Raw genomic sequence first — 19,755 nt, forward strand, 5'->3', positions numbered from 1 at the left:
TATATACATATAGGATGTCTCACCAAAAAATTTTGTGGTTTTTTTACCGGAGTTATATGATTTATATTTACGTGAGCTAAATATAGTAATGACAATACCAAATATCTCATTATTTTTATTCGATTAGTAAAATTTAAAAATATTTTTATGCGGACATTTTTAGCTTAAACTCTTCCGCGATCTGAGGTGATCTTTTGACAAAATATTCCTAAATTATAATTCAGTTAAAAAACCAATTTTTTGAGTTATTTTCAAATGAGCCTCTCCCATAAATCTTCATATTTACGAAAGTATTAAAATATAATAAATTTTTTGATTCCGATTTGAAAAACAGTCCCGTTTTTGCTGTATGGGGAGTGACGCACCCTTATGTATATAGATAGTAAGAACTGGGTAAGGGAAATATTTAAACATCGCATACTTTCCCTTATCTTTTTTCTAAACCCGTTCGCGGTCGCTATGCTGTAGTGGTAAGCAGTGCACGCTTCCACCCCGCAGGGCTTGGGTTCACGTCCTGGTCAAAGCAACATCGCAAACAATTTCAATAAAAGGTTTTTTCTTAACAGCGGTCACCCCTCGGCAGGCAATGCCAAACCTCCGAGTGTATATCTACCTTCTCATAAGAATACAATCGCCGTTCGAAGTCGGCTTAAAATTGTAGATCCCGCCTCTTTGTGTGACGACATCAAGACGCATGCCACAAATCGGAGGAGAAGCTCGGCCAAACATTAACATATGTGTAAGCGCCAATCTATTATTATTATTATTAACCTTACTCTTATACTTATTGTTATCTTTATCCTGGGACAAATTCTTATCGGTTTACTTATATTTACGCTGACCCTTACCCATATCCACATCATTATACCTATTTGTATCCTTATCCTTATCGATATTATTGTCCTTATACGTGTTATCCTTATTCTTATCATCTCATTCTTAGCCTTATACTTGTTCTTATCCATATCCTTATCACTATTTTTATCCTTCATATATAAACATATTCTTATCCACGTCTTTATCCTTATCATTATCCTTATTCTTATCCTTATCCTTGTCCTCGTCCTTATCCTTTCACGTATCCTTGTAGTTATCTTTATCCTTATCTTTATTATTACCCTTATGGTTACCCTTACCTTTGCCTTTATCCTTTATCTTTTACATTATCATTTTGCTTTTCCCTATCTTTATGCTTATCTTTATGGTTTTTTTATTTATCCTTATACTAATCTCCAAATTGATGCACATCAGTAGCTCAATTCTTTTCTCAATATCTATGCAGTTTGATATTCTTCCCTATTGCAAAAATTAATTTTCTACCCGTAACTTACCAAACCACAGTAACTTGTATTTACTTGCACTTAATATGTCCGCCGTCTTCTGCATTGCAGTTTTATTTTTTGCTGCAACACTTAAGTAAACATTTACTTACTTGGCGCACAGTTTGAAGCAACATACTGAGGAATGCAATAATATTTATTTAGTAAGCGGAGACAACTTTACTATTTTCACTTTTTTGCTTCTTCATGAACTTTACTACCCTGCACTTAAGCAAAGGGTGCATTTAATTTATTGACAATAAAGGAAAGCATAAAAATCAGTGTAAATACAGTGAAATCTGGGAGCAGTCGTGCGACGATGCAAGCTGCCAATGGCCATTAAGCTACTAAGATAACAGCTATTTAAGTAATGATTCGAATAATATGCTATGTGCTCAGAGGAATCAAAACTTTTATCACGTGGATGAGCTCATTAATACGCTACTAAAGCCTGGCGGTACCTTTGGTGTTTTAAGAAATATAGTTTTCTAGTCTAAAATTTCTAGTCAGTTGTTCTCCCCTTCTGCACTGGGCCCTTCCTTCCGTTGTGTTCTTGAGCCCGCCCACCACTACTGTTATCTTGCGACCGGAACAGCGCGAATGAATCTAAAAGTTATGCTCAACGACATAGATAGCCATATTAAATCGACCAAAAAATTGTGTGTAGATACTCTTTTTGAAAAGCTATGAAGATCTGATCAATGATGGATTTTTTACGTAACCGTCGCAGCATGTCATCTTTTTTTACGTGGCGGATGATAAGCCCAGTACAACAGTACTGGGTAGGGGTTTAAAAATATGCAGATTTAGCTATACACCTAGCTGCTTTCTCCAAGGCAGGCACTCAGTTGCAGCCAAATCTACTGGCGCACAGTAGGTCCCTTAAGTTGAATAACTTGAAGTGGCGCCACTAAAGCTTCCTCACTTTCTGTCGTGATGCAAGGCTCACCATTGGTTTGCCATCTCGCGTATGGTCTATCCACGCTGCTAGGATGGAAGTACGGAGAAGCAAAAGTCGGAATTGAAAAATACATTGTTGTGCAACTTTAAGTACATCCCTAGAAAAAAAGCTCGAAATGCCCTCAAAGCATGCTCATCGTTTTAAAGAAGTTGGTATACTCACAAACCCAGATTTGGGTACATATAGTAAAATTTCACGAGCAATGATTTTCTGAAGAGCATTTTAACCCTTTAGCTCTCTCACAAAAGGATCGCTTTGGTACCTATGTGGAAATTCTAAATAAAATGACATTTGGGGGGTCGCTAGAGGGTTAAAATATTCTAGAAAATTATTGGCCTTTTTGTTAAAAAGTCTACAAAACAGGTTTTGTAAATCTCACCGAATGCAAATCTTATTCTCCCTATCCTATATATTCATGATTAAAATACAAAAAAAAAAAACTTAAAAAAGTTGTAGCATATTTCAAGGGGACATATTGTTTTCTGTGTTCTTTGTTTTTAGAGTTTTTGTCTGAGAATTTCCCCAGTGAAATTTTCTCTCGAATAATTTTTTAGAAGATGTTGACCCTCGAGGGACCTATTAGATACCATTTTATTCAAGATTTCCAAAAAAGTGCTCGAAACGACCCTTTCGAAAGAAAGCTAAAGCTTTTTTTAATGCTCTTTATGCTCTACAAAATTATTCCTCGTGAAATTTAACTATAAGTACTCAAACTACATACATATTTCGCTCCAATATGAGTATTAACCCCTTTTCTGCCTATTCTTAAAACACTCAGGCAAAAAATCGCCAAACTTAATATGGCCATAGAAAAATTTGAGCTGAGAATGTAAAAGGATGTGGAGGTGCCCAAAAATGCTGTTGCACTGTGTTATTTTTTCCATTTTACCTGAATTCAAGCTTTGTCATTTCTATTTGGTATTCTTATGAAAAATAAATTTAAAAAAAAATCGTGAAAAAAGTATCCACTTCAATCTCATTTGAAGGTTACTTATACGCACTGCCGTACCAATGAACCTTTCATATTTAGTACCTACTAAATCCATCAAAAAATATCTGATTCAATTGCTTTCTCTATAAATGAGATCTTAAACTAACTGCTTCTTCTCTGTACTTACATATCTCTGATGTCATTTAAGCCCCAAAAGGCACGCGGATGTATGTATGCGATGCGATTTTCATTGAGATCTCTTCGCAGTAGCCATAGAAGTTGTAGGGCGGCATTAAATGAGACAAAACAAATAAATTTCATATCAAAACGAATTAATCACTTTTGCTTACAATATTAAAAACATAAATAACTGTGTAGCCTATATCAAAAACTGTCTGACGCACATACCTGCGTACATGAATCATTTCGACACGCAAACAAAAAAAAAAATGGTATTGCAAAGTGACAGTAATTCGCAAATTTTCACTACGAAAGTATTTACCTTTATGCGCAAACACGTTTTTTGTTTATTAATTGCTCACTTTACTCCTACCACCACCACCACCATCACATTGTTGTGGCTGCAGCACAAATAACGGTAACAATAACTATGATGGCTATAAAAAACTGAACAGCAGCAAAAATTCAAATACGCTAAGGTGTCTGCGCGGCACATTGATTATTTATCGCTTTTATAGCTATGTAGACGGATTTGTATTTGTTTTTGCTTCGTGATGTCCCTTTATTTTCAATATGTAATATATGTACAATGTTTGTCGCTGGTCGTTTTTTTTTATGCCGACTCGTCTGTATCGAAAAACAGATTTAATGCCTTCGATATTGACACTAAATGCCGCAACCAACCCTTACTTCGTTTGTTGACAGTGAAAAATGATTGGCATTAAATAAAAACAATGTAGGCAATTTATTAACTGAATATATGTATGTGTACATGTGTATGTATGCACACGTACAAGATCCTGTATTTTATACATATGTAAGTATGTATGTAGGTTTATGCCACAGCCGATTGTTTTCATATTTAAGTTAAACTTGTTTTTAAAGAGCATTGAGGTTGAAAACAAAATTTTTTTACTTGCCAAAAATGTCACATGAAATCGATTAAATGCTGGAACAAATTTATTTATTTTACAGTGGTATACTTATCAAAATCGTATTTCCGTAAAGCAGGGATCACACGATTTGTACATTTGTACATTTGGCAGTCACAGAGTGGTTTTGTCTAGAAATTTGTATCGAGAATGATTTCATGTCAATAACAACTTTCCAAACAAAAGCACTCTGTAACGGCGAAAATGTAAAAATGTGTTCAAATATACAAATCGTGTGATGCCTGCTTTAATTTGTACGAAATCTATCTATCTCAGCAGCCCGTACGGATGTGTTCCTAGCTAGTAAAAAAACTACACTAAATTTTATTGAAATCGGGCAAAAATGGACTTTGGAAGGTTCTGGACAATTTTTGCTCAACATATGTAGTATAAGATACATAGGTACGATAGCGGACAAAAGTATTTATACATAGAATTTTTCGCAATATATGCAAACGTTTTTATTCTAATTTTTTCCGATAATTTTTTATAAAAATATAGTTCGTACTAAAACAAAAAAAAAAAAAAACATGTATAAACTTTGTGCAAAACTCAGCAAAATTGCATAAATAAGTATGCAGTTGCAGTTGCAAAAAGCAAGTTTGAAGTAAATCGCGTTGATCTTTGGCAATTTTTTTTTAGCAAAAAAATTCAAAATATTAGTATTATTTTCTCACCAATAAATAAAATTCAGTAAAAAACCAGTAAAATTTAATTTTTTAATGGAAGTTATAACCGTGATGGTCCGTGTTCATAACCGTTACGGTCACTGAAATAATTACATAATTTGATCTCTTTAAAAATTAAGTTTTCACAAAAAGTGGGCTTAGCAACAGAAAATAAAATTTTAACTTTTTTAAATTACTTACAGCAAATTCAAATTAGTCAAATGAGCAAAGGTATCATCTGCAATATATTCAATGCGATTTGAATCCAAATAGCTGCAAAAGAAAAAATAAATAAAGAGAGAGAATTATTTTAATGGATATGCATTGAAATAATTGTGTACAAGTATACATACAGTCAGTCAATAAAGTTTAGGTACAGCGAATTTTTTACAATACGGGCAACTATTTTTTAAACATTTTATGTTTCGCTAATTTTTTATAATAAAATGGTCAATTCTACAAAAAAAAAAATCAGCGTACCAAACCTTGTGCGAAATTGAAAAAAATTCTGCAAAATTTCATTCAAATATTGCATTTTGTATAGAAAGCTAATGGCTGATTTTTTTTTGTCGAATACTTGTTTATTAACTTCAAAATAATACAAGAAAAGCATAGAGAAGCAAGTATGCTGCAAAAAAATGATGGTCCTTAAATATAAACTACCCTTTAGTTTCATGTTGTGCTTTTTTAATTTTCCTTTATCGAAAGGCGTCTCAAGACTAAGTAAATTTGTAAATTTGTGTGACGCAGATATAACAGAAAATCTGCTAGTCGGTTTAAAGGGTGAGGCAATCGCATTGTTCCCAAATTCAGACTGATATAAGTTTCGAGCAACAAGCGCTGAAATGGTCTAGATTCTGGAATGTTCGTAAGCGGATTAAACGAAATCTAGGTCGTAGTGGAAGAAAAATGGCTGCTGAAATGGGCTTATCAAGCGCAAAGCATAGACGAATTAATGGAAAACGATCTCAGACTGAAGCGGGATAGGTGTTTTTCCATGAGTCTTGAGCAGTATGTAAACAAACAAAATGATCGAATTTATTCGTCAAAATGAAAATCTGAACGTTCGAATGGTCACCAGAATGCAGACACCACTAATGGTGCCATAACGGCTAATGGACGCTTTCTGATCGTATTTTTGGAACGTAGCGTAAAAATAAATACGCAAGTATATCGGAAAACTATGTTATAATCAGCCCTGATGCTGTTAACAGACAAGCATTACGATCGTAGACCTTCGAGATTTTAACATGATTCAGTACCGTCATACAAATCACGAGTCAACTAAGAGTTGCTTTAAAACAACGTCAAAACATTTATTTTTGTCGACGCAACGGCTGTCGTTTCCTTTAGATGCGAAACCGCTTAATTTTTGATATTTTAAAGAGCAAAGTTTGCTCTGAAAATTACCAGGGTCTCGAGTATATCAAACAAGCACAGAAACGTGGACAAAGGCAAATAAATATGGGAATGCCGTCGTAGTTATCGGGGGAACGATTTTCGTAAAGCCTCTAAATCTCTTCGTGTAGCTGATGACTACTGAAGAATATTGAATAATGAACTACTCTAGACAAGGGAAACAAAGGCGGGCACGGACACTATAGAAGTGCTAAAGGCGGAAGGCCCTGTCTGCACTTGATGTGAATAGCTGGTGAAAATTCGCAAAGAAGAGTGGTATTTGAGAAAGTTCCTTGGCCTCGGATCATACCAAAAAAAAAAAAATAAGAAGAGTATAAAATAAAAATCGCTTTCATAAGAGTATTATTCTTCGTTGACGGGGACATTCGCAAAGGAAATGTTGTTGTGTCAAGGCTTGTGGACAATTGTAAAACACTTTAGAACCACATGGGGGCCCACAATAGAGTAAAGCTGTAGCGCGCCCCTGGACATAAAGGTTTTGAAGGCTACGCAAAGCTGAACTGTCTCGTAAAACGTGGAGCACAAATGCATTGGCAAGCGTCCGAGCCATAACTCTTTCAGGAGAAACTCCGAAATACTCCTTGAACTTGGACCTGAGGGACTTAGAACCATTACTGTCTACCTGACAGGGCACTGCAAATTAAGGTACTATCTGAATAAAATGGATATTTCTGTAGAGACGGACTGCAGCTTTCGGGGCTGGTGGAATAAACCCAAGAGAGCATTCTATGTAACTACTCACGTAACATGCATAGCAGACTGATACACCTTGGGAAACGATTGTCAGCGATACAAAATTTGGAACATGGCACCCTCCAAAGTGCCCAACTTTTTAAAAATCAAGATGAATTCATTACGAGAATGAATATGGAGATGATTGCGAAGACAAATTCAAAGACACACTGAAACGAATAGCGAAATCAATACGAAGACGAAGATTAATACGAAGAAAAACACGACAACGGTGACGAGGAGGAATGCGAAGATTAATACAAAGGCAAATACGAATATGATACGTAGACAAATACTTTTAAGAGAGGAGACGAAGACGAAAACGTATACAAAGATGATTTTGAGGACGAAAATGACAACTAAGTTGAAGATGAATACGAAGAAGAATGTGACAACGGAGTGGAATACGAATACATTCTGAAGACGAATACGAAGACAGCGACTAAATCGAATACGAAGGTGAATGCGAAGACGAAATAATCTTCGAGACACTGAAACAATTTTAAATAATGTAATAATTCTAGTACTGTTACTTAAATTTTATGTAAAAAAATTTACAAAACTCGAAATCAGAAATATTTCTTCGTATATCATTTGTCTGTTTTGCATTCATTCCATTTACTTTCAAGCTAACTTTTGTTTCCTTGGTAATAACCTGTTCAAGCATAAGCATGTATGTAAATCTAATAGCGTTTGTACTTACGAGTATAGTAGCTGACTAACGTTTTCTCAAACATTGACTTTTATTGCACACACAGGTTTACATGCACACCCGCATAACAAACATGTTTTATGCGCATACATATGTACATAAAAACATATACATAAACATACATATGTACATAAAAACATATACATAAACAGATTTTGCCGGCTCATCACGACCTTTGTAGATTGAGATGCGCTTAATACACTACACATATTCTACTCACATTTCATATAGACGCGGCATGTGCGGAAATCTCTCGTTACGAAGTGTGAGTAAATTATCACTCAGCATCAGCCATTCAAGGCGTGGCATGTCCGCAAATTGTGCCAACGGCAACTGACGCAATTGATTCGAAATGAAGAAAAGCCACACCAAAAAGTTCATGCCACGAAATGTGCCGACTGGCAGCGCGCTGATATTATTGTGCCGCACATCCAATTTCTCCAACTGGTGTAGGCCATTAAATGTGCCCAGCGGCACATGCGATATGTTGCAATGCTTCAGTGAGCTACCGCGGTAGAAGGCGAAACACACACATATACATATATGTATGTATGTACACACGAGTAAGTGCGATGGAAAGGACAGATAAAGAAATAATAGATTACATATATAAAGTAAAAGGCGTGAAGTTAGAGAAGTAAGAAGGAAAGAAAAAAGAAGCAAACAAAGACGTTGCTATAAATCGTAGTAAATAGGCATTAAGATTAGCGCAAATGCCGAAAAAGGGTCAAAGGCCTCTATTGAACGCTGCTATGCCTTCAATTCTTTTCTACTGTATTTTGCTCACTTCCGTTACTTACAGCTTCACCAAGCGTTTCAGTCCAATAAAGGCATTCTCACGCAGTGTCAAATTACTGCGGCCGATCATCAAGTACGTCACCTGCAAGAAATGGTCAAATTCCATTGAGCCTTTTGAATTAAGTTCTTGCGTTTTGTGTGGCTTAAGTTTTAAGCATGTGCATACATACGTACTTCTGCACTTAAGCGCGGTATACGCGTCAATTTCGCTTTGCGGCCGCAATATAATATTGTACGCTGTCGACAAGTGCATACACCTTTAGGATATGTTGTAATTTCTGTAATGAATGAATAGATGAATAAATAAAGGTGAAATTCGCGTAGAAGAAGAATGCGTCCATGGAGACATTAAACGCTGCGCGCGGTCGCTTTTTAATGAGCACTTCTTACCACAGTTTGCAACTTCTTCGTTGTCACCGCTGGCATACATGTTGCCCACACTACTACTGCTGCCGCCAGCGCTGGCAATTACTTGCGTACGATGCCCACCGCCAACAGTGTCAATGGATTCTTCCTCTTCTGGTGGCACTCCCACGCTTGTCACATTCATCAATTCTCCTGCTGCTCCGCCAAGAAATTGCCCGCTCTGCTGCTGCTGCTGCTGCCGCTGTTTTTGTCTTTGTTGTTGTTGTTGTTGCCGTCTACGTTCAATCGCATTGCCGACAATTTTATCGGTCAGCGCCTTACTGCCATAAAGTAGGCCACACTCGACCGGGTGTTCATCGCTGCCATCCTCACAATCTGTGCGATTGTCGCAAATTTGGCGCTGTGGCACGCACAACGTATTGCCATCGCAGGCGAACGTTCCCTGCGGGCAGGGTCCTGCAAAGAAACAAAGTGGCAGTGGTTTAACACCGGAGACAAAACGTACAGTTATAATGGAAATGAAAACTTGAGAATATATAGAGGAACGTGCGAATAATACTCGTATCCAAATGGAAAAGCATTAAGAGAAAACTGCCAGAATGAAATTAATGTTGCACCCAGCCATGGCAGGCAAGCGGATAAATTAAGAACCAGCAGTTGGCCCAAATTCGGTACTCGTAATATTACCCAAATACTCAGCAACTACATACATATATATAGCTACTAGCTGTTGAGGCGCGGGTTGCGCGGTAGGTGTCGAAAATTAAAACAACCGCTAACGACCCGCAGCAGATCGTTAATTTAAAATAATTGAAATGAGCTTTTGCAAGCTGTCTGCCTTTTGGTTAATGTTGGGGACACGGAATTGAAATTGTGGCAGTCTACTTAAGCTTGAGTGGACAATTGCGTAAACACTATTAAAGAACTTTGTGGCAAGCAGCTTGTGGGAACAGTAAGAAAAGGAGTCTTAGTACTTATTTGCGCATAACCATAAGATAAAGTCTGTTGTAAATAAGACAACACAAACTTTAATTAAAATATATTTCTCTTTGATTTTAATCTAGTTAGTGTCGACATTTGGTCCTGAAGTCGGCTTGATATACTAAATACTTGCTAAGAGTTTATAATGAAATCTATAAATATTAATTAATAGTTTTCCCACACCCGTTTCGCTCAGTGAACATTGGTAGTAATTTATTTTAATAAAACTCAACATCAGATTTTTCTTTTTTTTAACCTCCTTCAACATATTTGCTTTGACACCCATATTGTGATACATATATTAATTTCTAAACTACCTTAAGTCAAGTTTAATTTGACCTTTTAAAGATGTGGCAACCTTTCTACGTGTAGTTAAGAAATAAAGACTTTTCAAAAACATTCTAATCGATATCCTTTTAGTAAAAATTCATTGAACATATTAAATAATTTGTGTTTATTTAAATTTTTAAATATGTGGCAACTATTTCAAGCCTCAAAATATTATAAATGTTCAGACAAAATATTTCTTATTACTTTTTCGTTTGGCACCCATATTTCAACACATATTTCATTTAACTTGTGTATATTTAAATTAAACCTAAACAGGTGGCAGCCCACTTTAGAATATTTTTAAACTACAACCTTCTTAAACGACTTTCGTTCTCGAAATTAAAAAAAATAAATCGATGGGCACCCTAATGTACATACATATGTATATAGAGAACACTGGCCACCAGAATTTTTCAGCTGAGCTTTTGAGAGCTGAATCCTATAAGATTTTTTCCAATTAAAGTTCAGATTCGGATTCTACCTAAAAAAGGATATAAGAACCATTGGTCATTGGTTTTGCCGCAAGCAGTTCAGTATATCAGTTTATCCTATTACGTATAAGTTAGAACTACTAGTTTAGCCTAGGCAGGTTGCCGTTTTTCCACCGGAATTTGAAAAATTTGTTATTTTCGAAGTTCTCCGCCAACATATTACAATATTATAATTTGTAAACATTTTTATGCAGACCTTTTGATTTAAGCTCTTCTATCATCTGAGGTGATTTAAAAAAAAAATATATATATTTAAAAACTAAAAAGCTCGATTTTTGGAGTTATTTTCAAATAGGTCCAGCTCACGTAAATCTTAATATTTTTTCCGAACACTTATTTTGGTGAAATACTTAGAACATGATAATTTTTTTTTACTTCCGAGGGGAAAAAATACTAATTTTTTTGGTATGGGGAGCAAAAAAAAAGGTTATATTCGTGCAAATTTGGTAAAAATGTTTACTTTTATTTGATTAATGGCGTTTTTTGAAATCCAAAATACGGACCAAAATTTAAAAAATAATTGGATGCACTTTAAATTTGGTCCTCGGCGATTTTTGGGTCGCTGATTACGAATATGATCATAAATTTTTCAAATTTATTTAGAATCTCAAAACCTGCACTTAAATTCAATGGCCTACAAAACTCCTTACTCAAAATCTTTCTAAGTAATCTAATTGACATGATTATTAAAGTGTTCTACCCTGGCGTGGAAACCAAATACCTGACGCTTGGAGCTTCAAAATCCAACTGGCTCTTTATTTTATTTCATGTATATAAATGCTTAACCTGATTACATTAGTTAGACTTATAACTGTGCTTAGCTAGTGAGAAAATTCAGTTTGCTCGTTTGCGCTGCTGAGCGAGTATAAGAGTATAACAAACAAAACAGTAATTGCAGTTCGATACTAAACCATAGGATCTACACAATTATGAAGGTTTGTTGAACTTTTTTTGCCTTACTACATATTTCACAAAGTTTAATCTTGGACTTACACGGTTTGTGTTGAATGACAAATAACATTTTTATAAAAAAAAAACACTAAAATGAAACAACATGTGTTGACTCGCCGTGTTGACTCGCCTTTCGACTACACACAGTTGAGTCATTTAGAGTCATGCCCGAATCATGTCGGTGTAAATAACATATTTTTTCACCAACCCATCCAATTTTCAAATTTCATAACTCGGTTTTTAGTCAACTTAAATGAGCGATATACATATATTTTTGAAGGAAATTGAAAGTTGTATAAAAATGATTTTTCCATAAATTTACCTCTCCAAAACTTATTCAAGGTTAAAGTCAAAATATATGGAGTAAAATACACAAGACCGTCAACAAAAGAAAAAGAATTGCCAAAAATTAACGGTTCTTTGTATCCACTTAAGCTTGCACTTTGTTATAAAAAATATAAAAAATTAAAAAAAAATGTCAAATTTCTTAACGCAGAAAACAATTTATTTGTGTTATTTGTATGGCAAATAGCAATTCGCGATGAGTGACCTGTAAATCTTAATAAAAAGGGCTGCGCTTTTGACATTCGTCTTTTTTCACTCTCCCGAAAATATTTCACAGGGGATTTTGAAAAAAAAGATAGTAGATTTTTTTTGAACCAGGCTAGTGTATTTATGTAGTATCCAAATAGTTACTGTAAATACAAATGTTTCTAATTCTGTTTCTACAAAGTAAGCCTAAACGGCCTAAAAGTTTTTCCTAAATATTTGACACATTTGCTTCTCTTCTCTACAAAGTCGTACAATGCCAAAGAAAATTTATATTTACTTTACTTTATCTAGATAAAGAGTATTGAATTTGTTTTAGAAAGACAAAAATAATTTAAAACCCTAGAAAAGCTCATAACATTTTATGTAGCTTATACAGGTTTTAGCCTAATTTCAACCCCCTTTGCAATTTTCTTTAAGTTCATACAAACATTACTGTGCATGTATGCACGTGTGTATGTTAGTAAACTATCAAGATAAGCTTTATTTTATTAATAGTTGGTACTTCTATTTAATCTTCTCTCTATTTTTATTACTACTAAATTTAATCTTCACAGACTAGGTAAACTTTTCAAACAGAAAAAAATAAATAAATAAATAAACAAATTAAGATTACTCTCTAAGCCACTTGTGGCTATGAAGAGCTAATATTTTGACTGCATATGCTTTGATTTCACTCCTATCGCAGAAGTTAGAACAAACGCATTAAATCGGCACATAAAAATTTACAATCGATTTGCCTGCCTTATTTGGTTTAAGCCAAGGCGTGAGGCATACATACACAACTTTTAATTTGTTCCTACCCTCCTCAAATTTGGGAGTATGTGTGAAGGTCCTCAATATCAAAGCCATTGACAATTTGGTGGTATAAAGAGATAATCTTATAGCGGCATGTAGCCGCATTTATCAAACGTATATACATACATTCATACGAGTACATAGAAATATGTTTGTGTGCGTAGAGAGGACGTGTAGACGGCTCGTTAAGAAGCATACGCGCAATACGCTTTATTGCTATGACACACACATTAAAGGCAATTATTCGTATCAAAAGCATATCAAAGCTTTTGGTTAAATTGCGCGGATTTCTATTGTGCCATTATCGGAAAATGCCATGAATGGCATACTGCAATGGAGTTCAAATGTGTGTGTTCGTAAGAATGGTCGTGTGCTCATTTGCATACATACATATATGTAAATATATACTGTCCGACTTATTTGTTTCTGCCTAAAGCGCTTACCTACATACATACATAAATGAGTCTGGGCATGAAATTAGCCAAACTATTGTCATTTACTGATTTTTATAGGCAAATCGTTTTGAAATGCTAAAAAAAATGAAGCATTCGATACAATTATAGTAATAATGATAATAATCATAAACCCCAATTGGCCTTATGAAATGTCACAAATGCGTAAAGGCACGCAAAATCTAATAAAGAGATGAGATAGTTACATACATACATATATACGGGTATGTCAGTTTATATCTTTAAATCTACACATTTATAAATCGGATTTATTGAGCTTCCGGAAAAAGGATTTGCGATTCAGTTGATCTTCCTTGAGATTTTTCATTTAAAAGTTTCAAGTTTTATGTAAAAACTCCCGCTCACTTTCTTTATCCATTAGGTAAGAAAGAAATTAGTATTTTAATTAGAGCTTACATCAAGTTACCCAACCTCGCCGTTTTCTTTGCTCTAGATTAGTCTATAAAATAAAATTAAATTGCTTAATATAGCAAAAAAAAAGGTGATCACAGTGGCAGAGATAAAAAAAAAACTTTTTCTTGGGTGAGAATAACAAGCACAAGCAATTTGACGGCTAATAATTTGAGATTTGCCTTTCATTACTGGGCTCGATCTCAGACCCTTCGGAACGATAGCGCACTATTAACCACTACACCACAGTACATAAAATTAGCTTGACGTTTTTCTTCATTATTAGGAAAAATCTGTCGTGTCCCTAATGTCACGTCCGTAACTCGTACTATACCTCATAAAAAAGGCTATATCTATATCTATATATGTATTTATGTAATATATGTACGTTCATAAGATTTGCACCGTTTGTTCGATTATAAAAAATTAGGCTTCGAATTAGAGGGCTTGGGCTGTAGATGTGCAATGAGGTTTTACCTTTTCGAAAGGAGTTGCCACCTTTTAAAAAATTTAAAAAGTTAAATTCAAATTAGTTAATACGTAAAGTGAATAAGTAAAATATGGGGATCAATCGAAGTGTGTATGAAAATACTTTATTTCTGACATATTTTTAGGTGATTTTCCACATGTTTAAAAAGAAAACAAAATCAAATTGAATTCATTAGCTAATTGCGTATCTAATTACATAAATATACTATGAATATTATACGCAAAGTCGTTTTTGTGAAGGTCATCAGATAAACACCTTTGTTTCGAATTTGAAATGTAAAATTAAAGACCTTGGCCAGTTGATTTGGAATAACCTTTTATTTTTTTGAAGTTACATTTTTAAGCGGTACAGGTGGAAGTTAAATTTGAAAAACCGACGCCACGCGAGACCTTTCTTCGCTCAGATTTACATCAAATTCTTCACATTGATCGCCTAAAACTCTGACTTACATGTGGGGTATTTATTTAGGTTTTCGTAGAGGGTTTTCACCTGCTGAAAAAATTAAATTCATAAATCAACCAACCTAGGAAATTCTTTTGCCTTCATTTCTATATTCAAAAGTAATAACTTTTTATGCCAGCATCGCTAAATTTTTAATATTTTTACATGCGGCAAAAAACTTATATATATATTTTTTGTTTGTTGTTTTGTTCAATAAAATATATAACATGAAAAAGCTAACTTGAAACTAGTTAAAAAGAAAGAAAGGAGTAATGTCACGATTTTTTTAAGAACTCTGAAATTTGAATGATCTGATTAATTAAAAAAATTATTTAAGAAATGCAGCTCAATGTAGGATAGCAATATATGTAGGTACAAAATGAAGGAGGAAATTTTGTAGAATTTAAAAAACCTAAAGTTATTTAGCTCACAAGGCCTAATTTTTAAGGATATTCAAGAATACAATTTTAAAAGTACATTTTCAGTACCTATTCGTAGACTTACTTGTGCACCAAAAAATTTATTCTGTTCCAATTCTACAGAATCTTCTCTTTTATTTGGTACCCATATTGCTATTCTATATTTCACTAAGTTTTTAAACTTTAAACTTTGTGCGAATGTCGCGCGTCCGTTACCTGATATGTAAATCTTGAAGTACAAACAACTCAAGATAAGCTTTTATTTCAAATATTTTTTTCTTTAAGTCGATCATTTACCAAAAGTAATTGCTCGGTTCTCAAAGAAGAACTCTATACCTACTCAAGTGAAGCCTAAAGTAGTTAATGAAAGGGTTTATTAAACATTCAAAAACAAGTATAAAGTAATGTTTAACATTTTTTATCATCACGTTGTAATTGCATTTTCATTTACTTAAACACAATTTTATTTTCTTAAGGTTCTTGAATCGAATCTTTTCTAATCCCTGTCAACAAAATGAAATACTGCCGCTTAATCCACTGCACTTACATACGTACTTAAGTGGGATCCGCTATTGACATTGCCAGCAATTCTCTCCCCACAACAAAAATTTCTTGTCATTGTTTTTTGCCATTGCAGGCATCGTTGAACGATTTAATCTTAAACACGGCAACATTTTTGCGTTTGCACAAAGCCAGCAACGAGGCAAAAAAATGTATGCGTGTATGTATGTACGAGTATTCTACACGAGTCGAAAAGAACAAATAAACGCATTTTTATAAGAGGCGAAAAAATTGCTATAAAAATAACAAAGAAGCAATTAATACTTGTAACTTTGTTAAGTGGTTATGGCAGGCAGCATCCCAAAGCAACTGCATAGGACAACGCATACACACATACATACATACATATGTACATACATTAACAATTATCCATTTCTGTTTTTTGTGTGCGTACGTTTGTCAGTCGAAAGCCAAGAAAGCAATACGCGTGAAAAGACATTCATTTATTTATACATATTTATTTATACTTAATTTGCCACAAACGGAATGAAGAAAGTCAAGAAAACTGTATAAAGTATGAGTGACATGGGGTCGTGAACAAATCGAAAACGGGCATTAACGCAAACGTGTGCCTGAATGCGAATAGCATATTGCCATAAATAGGTTAATTTGAACGCACGGCTCAGGGGAGCAAAAGACATACTACACACACAGATATACACGCACACGGCAACTTTTTCACGCCGTAACTGGAAGATGACTCAAACACAAAAAAAAAAACAAATAAAAATCGTCACAAAAATAGAGAATGAGAAAAGTGAATAAAAAAGCATGGGCGAAAATAAAAGCAATTGACAAATAGACAAGTTCAGCTTGGTCAGTGTTGGGTGTCAAAGGCCAATGCGGCGCACTCACAATACAACTACTACAGAAGCAATATAAATAGCAAAACGGCTAAGTAGACAGTTGACAATGGTCACAGTGGTCAATGGTTAATGGTTAATGGTTGCAATTGATATGCAATAGCTACGAATCGAATTGTCAGTTAGGCAGTTGGGCAAACGAAATTCAATTTTCTTTTTCCACGCACTAATTTAGGTGATAAAATTGATAATAAGCAGGCAGCAGCAATGATATCGGCAAAAATTATGCGCGAATAGTGTAATAAAAATTGTCTATTTAGCATTTGAAATTTATATAAATACATACAATAATTTAAAAGCATATTTATGCGCTTTCGATGCTTTCAAGTGTCAGCAAAGTGCGTGGGAGAATTGATAAAAATGTACTAAGCTTACTGAAATGGATGGTATAAATGCGAGGAAGAAACAAACATTAACGGTTTGAATGTATAAGCTGTGGAAAATACTAGTGATACACATAAATTTTATTTTTAAGCAGTTATTGGTGACTTTTATTGGTTATTTATGTTTATTGGTTGAGTTATTACGCTTTTGCCATAAGTTAGAGTAATTGAAAATGGAAGAACTTAAAGGCCAATGAGTATGTATACTATATAGCGGCTGTAGGTGAGAAGCATAAATAAATTTTAATGTATGTACAAAATTGTCTACTATTATATTTAATAGACTGCCTCATGCTCTATACAAAGTTGCTTCTATTTCTGCAGTAAAATTAAAATTGTGTATCAATTTTAAACGTTTTGGACCAATTTGATAACAAAACTTATTTTTATATGGAAGAAAACCGCAACACCTTTAGCAAAGAAATTCTAAAAATCTAATTAATTATTGAAGAAAATCAATGGATAAATAAGAAATAATGAGTGGTCAAATAAAAAATCCGCAAAGATTTTTTGTATGAAATATGAGCAGTGAAGCGTGTTACTCGGGTGTACGTGGCGTATGAAGAACTTTCTTTCCTGCTCATTTTTCATACAAAAAATCTTTGCGCATTTTGAGTTGACCGCATTTATATGAAGATTCTTAAATTGGTTCCTAAGATATACGTGATTAAAAGGAACCAATTTTTGCTTTAAGCTGAATAACGGTAAATTGCAAATAAATATCTCGAAAACGTATCCATACAAAAAAATTAACCCGAATTTCGGAATCACCGAGCAATTCTACATAGAAATTTGGATAGGGGCGTCTGGAGAACAAAAACCAAATTAAAATTTGTGATCCAGTGTTTTTAGCCAGTTACAACCTGCACATTATTACACCAAAATTGAATGGGCTATAAAACTGTATGCTCAAACCAATTCTAATAGTGATTTCGTTTCTTCCAAAAAATGTTGCCCTTCCACCATACAAACTGTGTTCGATGTTACTTACACTCAACCCTGTCAAAGGGCTTGTTATTGCTTTCTTATCCTTGTCTAGCTCACGCATAGGGCAACCATCTCCATTGATAAAGCTGCAAAGGGCAGAGAAGGGGCCATTTTTGCCTTACAAAAGTGTGACATTATAAGAAATGAGACACTAGTCGCATGGTATCCATCCGTCTCACACATTATTAAAAGTGGCGTTACTCTCTGTCTCGCTCACACATCGTAAAAGGACTCTCTCCGTCTCACTCAAACTAGAATTTAGTAAAGTTAAGTTGTTTTAAGTAAGAAAAAAATTTAAAAATCTGATTGGGCGAAGCATTAAATTTCAAAATTTTTGAGAAAAAGTATCATTTTCTTCCAAGCTAGAGCAGTTGGCTACAAATTTTAAACGACAATTTACAGAAGCATTACTCGGAATTACATAATAGAAATAAAATTGTGAAAAAGTAGAAATTTGTAGTAACGACAATTAAAAAACCATCACAGGGTGTAGATTTTTTTGTTGTTTTTTTTTTTTGAACGCCTATAATTTAAAAACTACAAGACAAAGATTTTTTTTTCTGATAAAAAAACAGGTGGCAACCCTTCTCAAAAGTATTTTCTAGCTAAAAACTTGTTAACTCCCCTTCGCCTGATATTGCGATACATATTTTAATTAACTGATTAATTAAGTTTAATTTGCTTTTTTTTAACATGTGGCAACCACGCTCAATTTAGTTCGGATATAAAGAGTTTTCAAACCCGCTTCGATTGATACCTATATTTTAACAATTCGATTAACTTTTTAAATAAGTTGAATTTAACTTATTAAAAGGGTGGCAACATCTCAAAAATATTCTTAGTGTTCAAACTAAGGACACTCTTTCGTTTGACATCCATATTGTGATATTTCATATCAGTTATGTATAAGTTAACTACTAAATTCGAAATTTTAAGCAGATGGTAACCCTCTTCAAAATATTTTCAAACTACATACATACTACCTTCTGAAATCCCTTTTGTTTGGCATCCATATCTTGATTCAGATTTCTCTCACTCAATTCTCTTAATTCTAATAGGTGGCAACTCTCTTTTAGTTATGTGAAGAAACAAAGCTTTTCAAAACCATTTCAAAAAGTAAAAGCTTTTTGCGCATTTGCAGTCCAAGCCTTTTAATATGAAAATGGAGCGAGCGGTGCCGTTATAATGGCATTGATTATTAAATAATTGGAATTTAATTGTTCAAAAGTGGCAACTCTTTTCAATAAAACTCTTTTCCATATAGCGAGTTAGCACTTCTACAGGCCAAGCGCTTTAATTTGAAAATCGGGCGAACGTTGCAAAGTTAATGTCCTGTACAAAAAATATGTTCGCTTGATATATATATATATATAGATATGCTTGTTCCGCAACAATTTGTTAGGTTTTAATATTTTTTTTTTTTTGTTAATTACTTCACTTGTTAAATAATTTGAGTCCAATTCATTAGCTTATGCGAACCCTTTCGACAAAATCCTGGTCACAAAAATACCTCAACAAATATCAACCTATTTATGGTCTTGAAAGTTCTTTTATAGCAACGGGGTAATTATTAAGTAATATATATATATAGAAGCTAGTAATGGAAGTAAAAAATTGTACATAAATCATA

At 34.0% G+C, this 19,755-nt stretch overlaps 1 protein-coding gene across 2 annotated transcripts in view; it reads right to left on the bottom strand.

The window, feature by feature from the left end:
* Window positions 1–19,755, bottom strand: part of Lgr3 (Leucine-rich repeat-containing G protein-coupled receptor 3) — a 51,509-nt gene that overhangs the window by 28,881 nt on the left and 2,873 nt on the right. For both annotated transcript variants that reach the window (XM_017624735.1, XM_017624742.1), the window contains 6 exons: window positions 9,043–9,474; window positions 8,827–8,930; window positions 8,655–8,734; window positions 8,075–8,359; window positions 5,193–5,264; window positions 3,399–3,470 (listed from right to left, as the gene is read on the bottom strand). In XM_017624735.1, coding sequence (XP_017480224.1) covers window positions 3,399–3,470; window positions 5,193–5,264; window positions 8,075–8,359; window positions 8,655–8,734; window positions 8,827–8,930; window positions 9,043–9,474 — 1,045 coding nt within the window. The remainder of the gene's footprint in view (window positions 1–3,398; window positions 3,471–5,192; window positions 5,265–8,074; window positions 8,360–8,654; window positions 8,735–8,826; window positions 8,931–9,042; window positions 9,475–19,755) is intronic.

The sequence above is a fragment of the Rhagoletis zephyria genome, unplaced genomic scaffold (genome assembly GCF_001687245.7).
Source record: "Rhagoletis zephyria isolate East Lansing unplaced genomic scaffold, Rhagoletis_zephyria_1.1 Rzeph_scaffold_00059, whole genome shotgun sequence".
In the NCBI taxonomy this organism is placed as follows: domain Eukaryota; kingdom Metazoa; phylum Arthropoda; class Insecta; order Diptera; family Tephritidae; genus Rhagoletis; species Rhagoletis zephyria.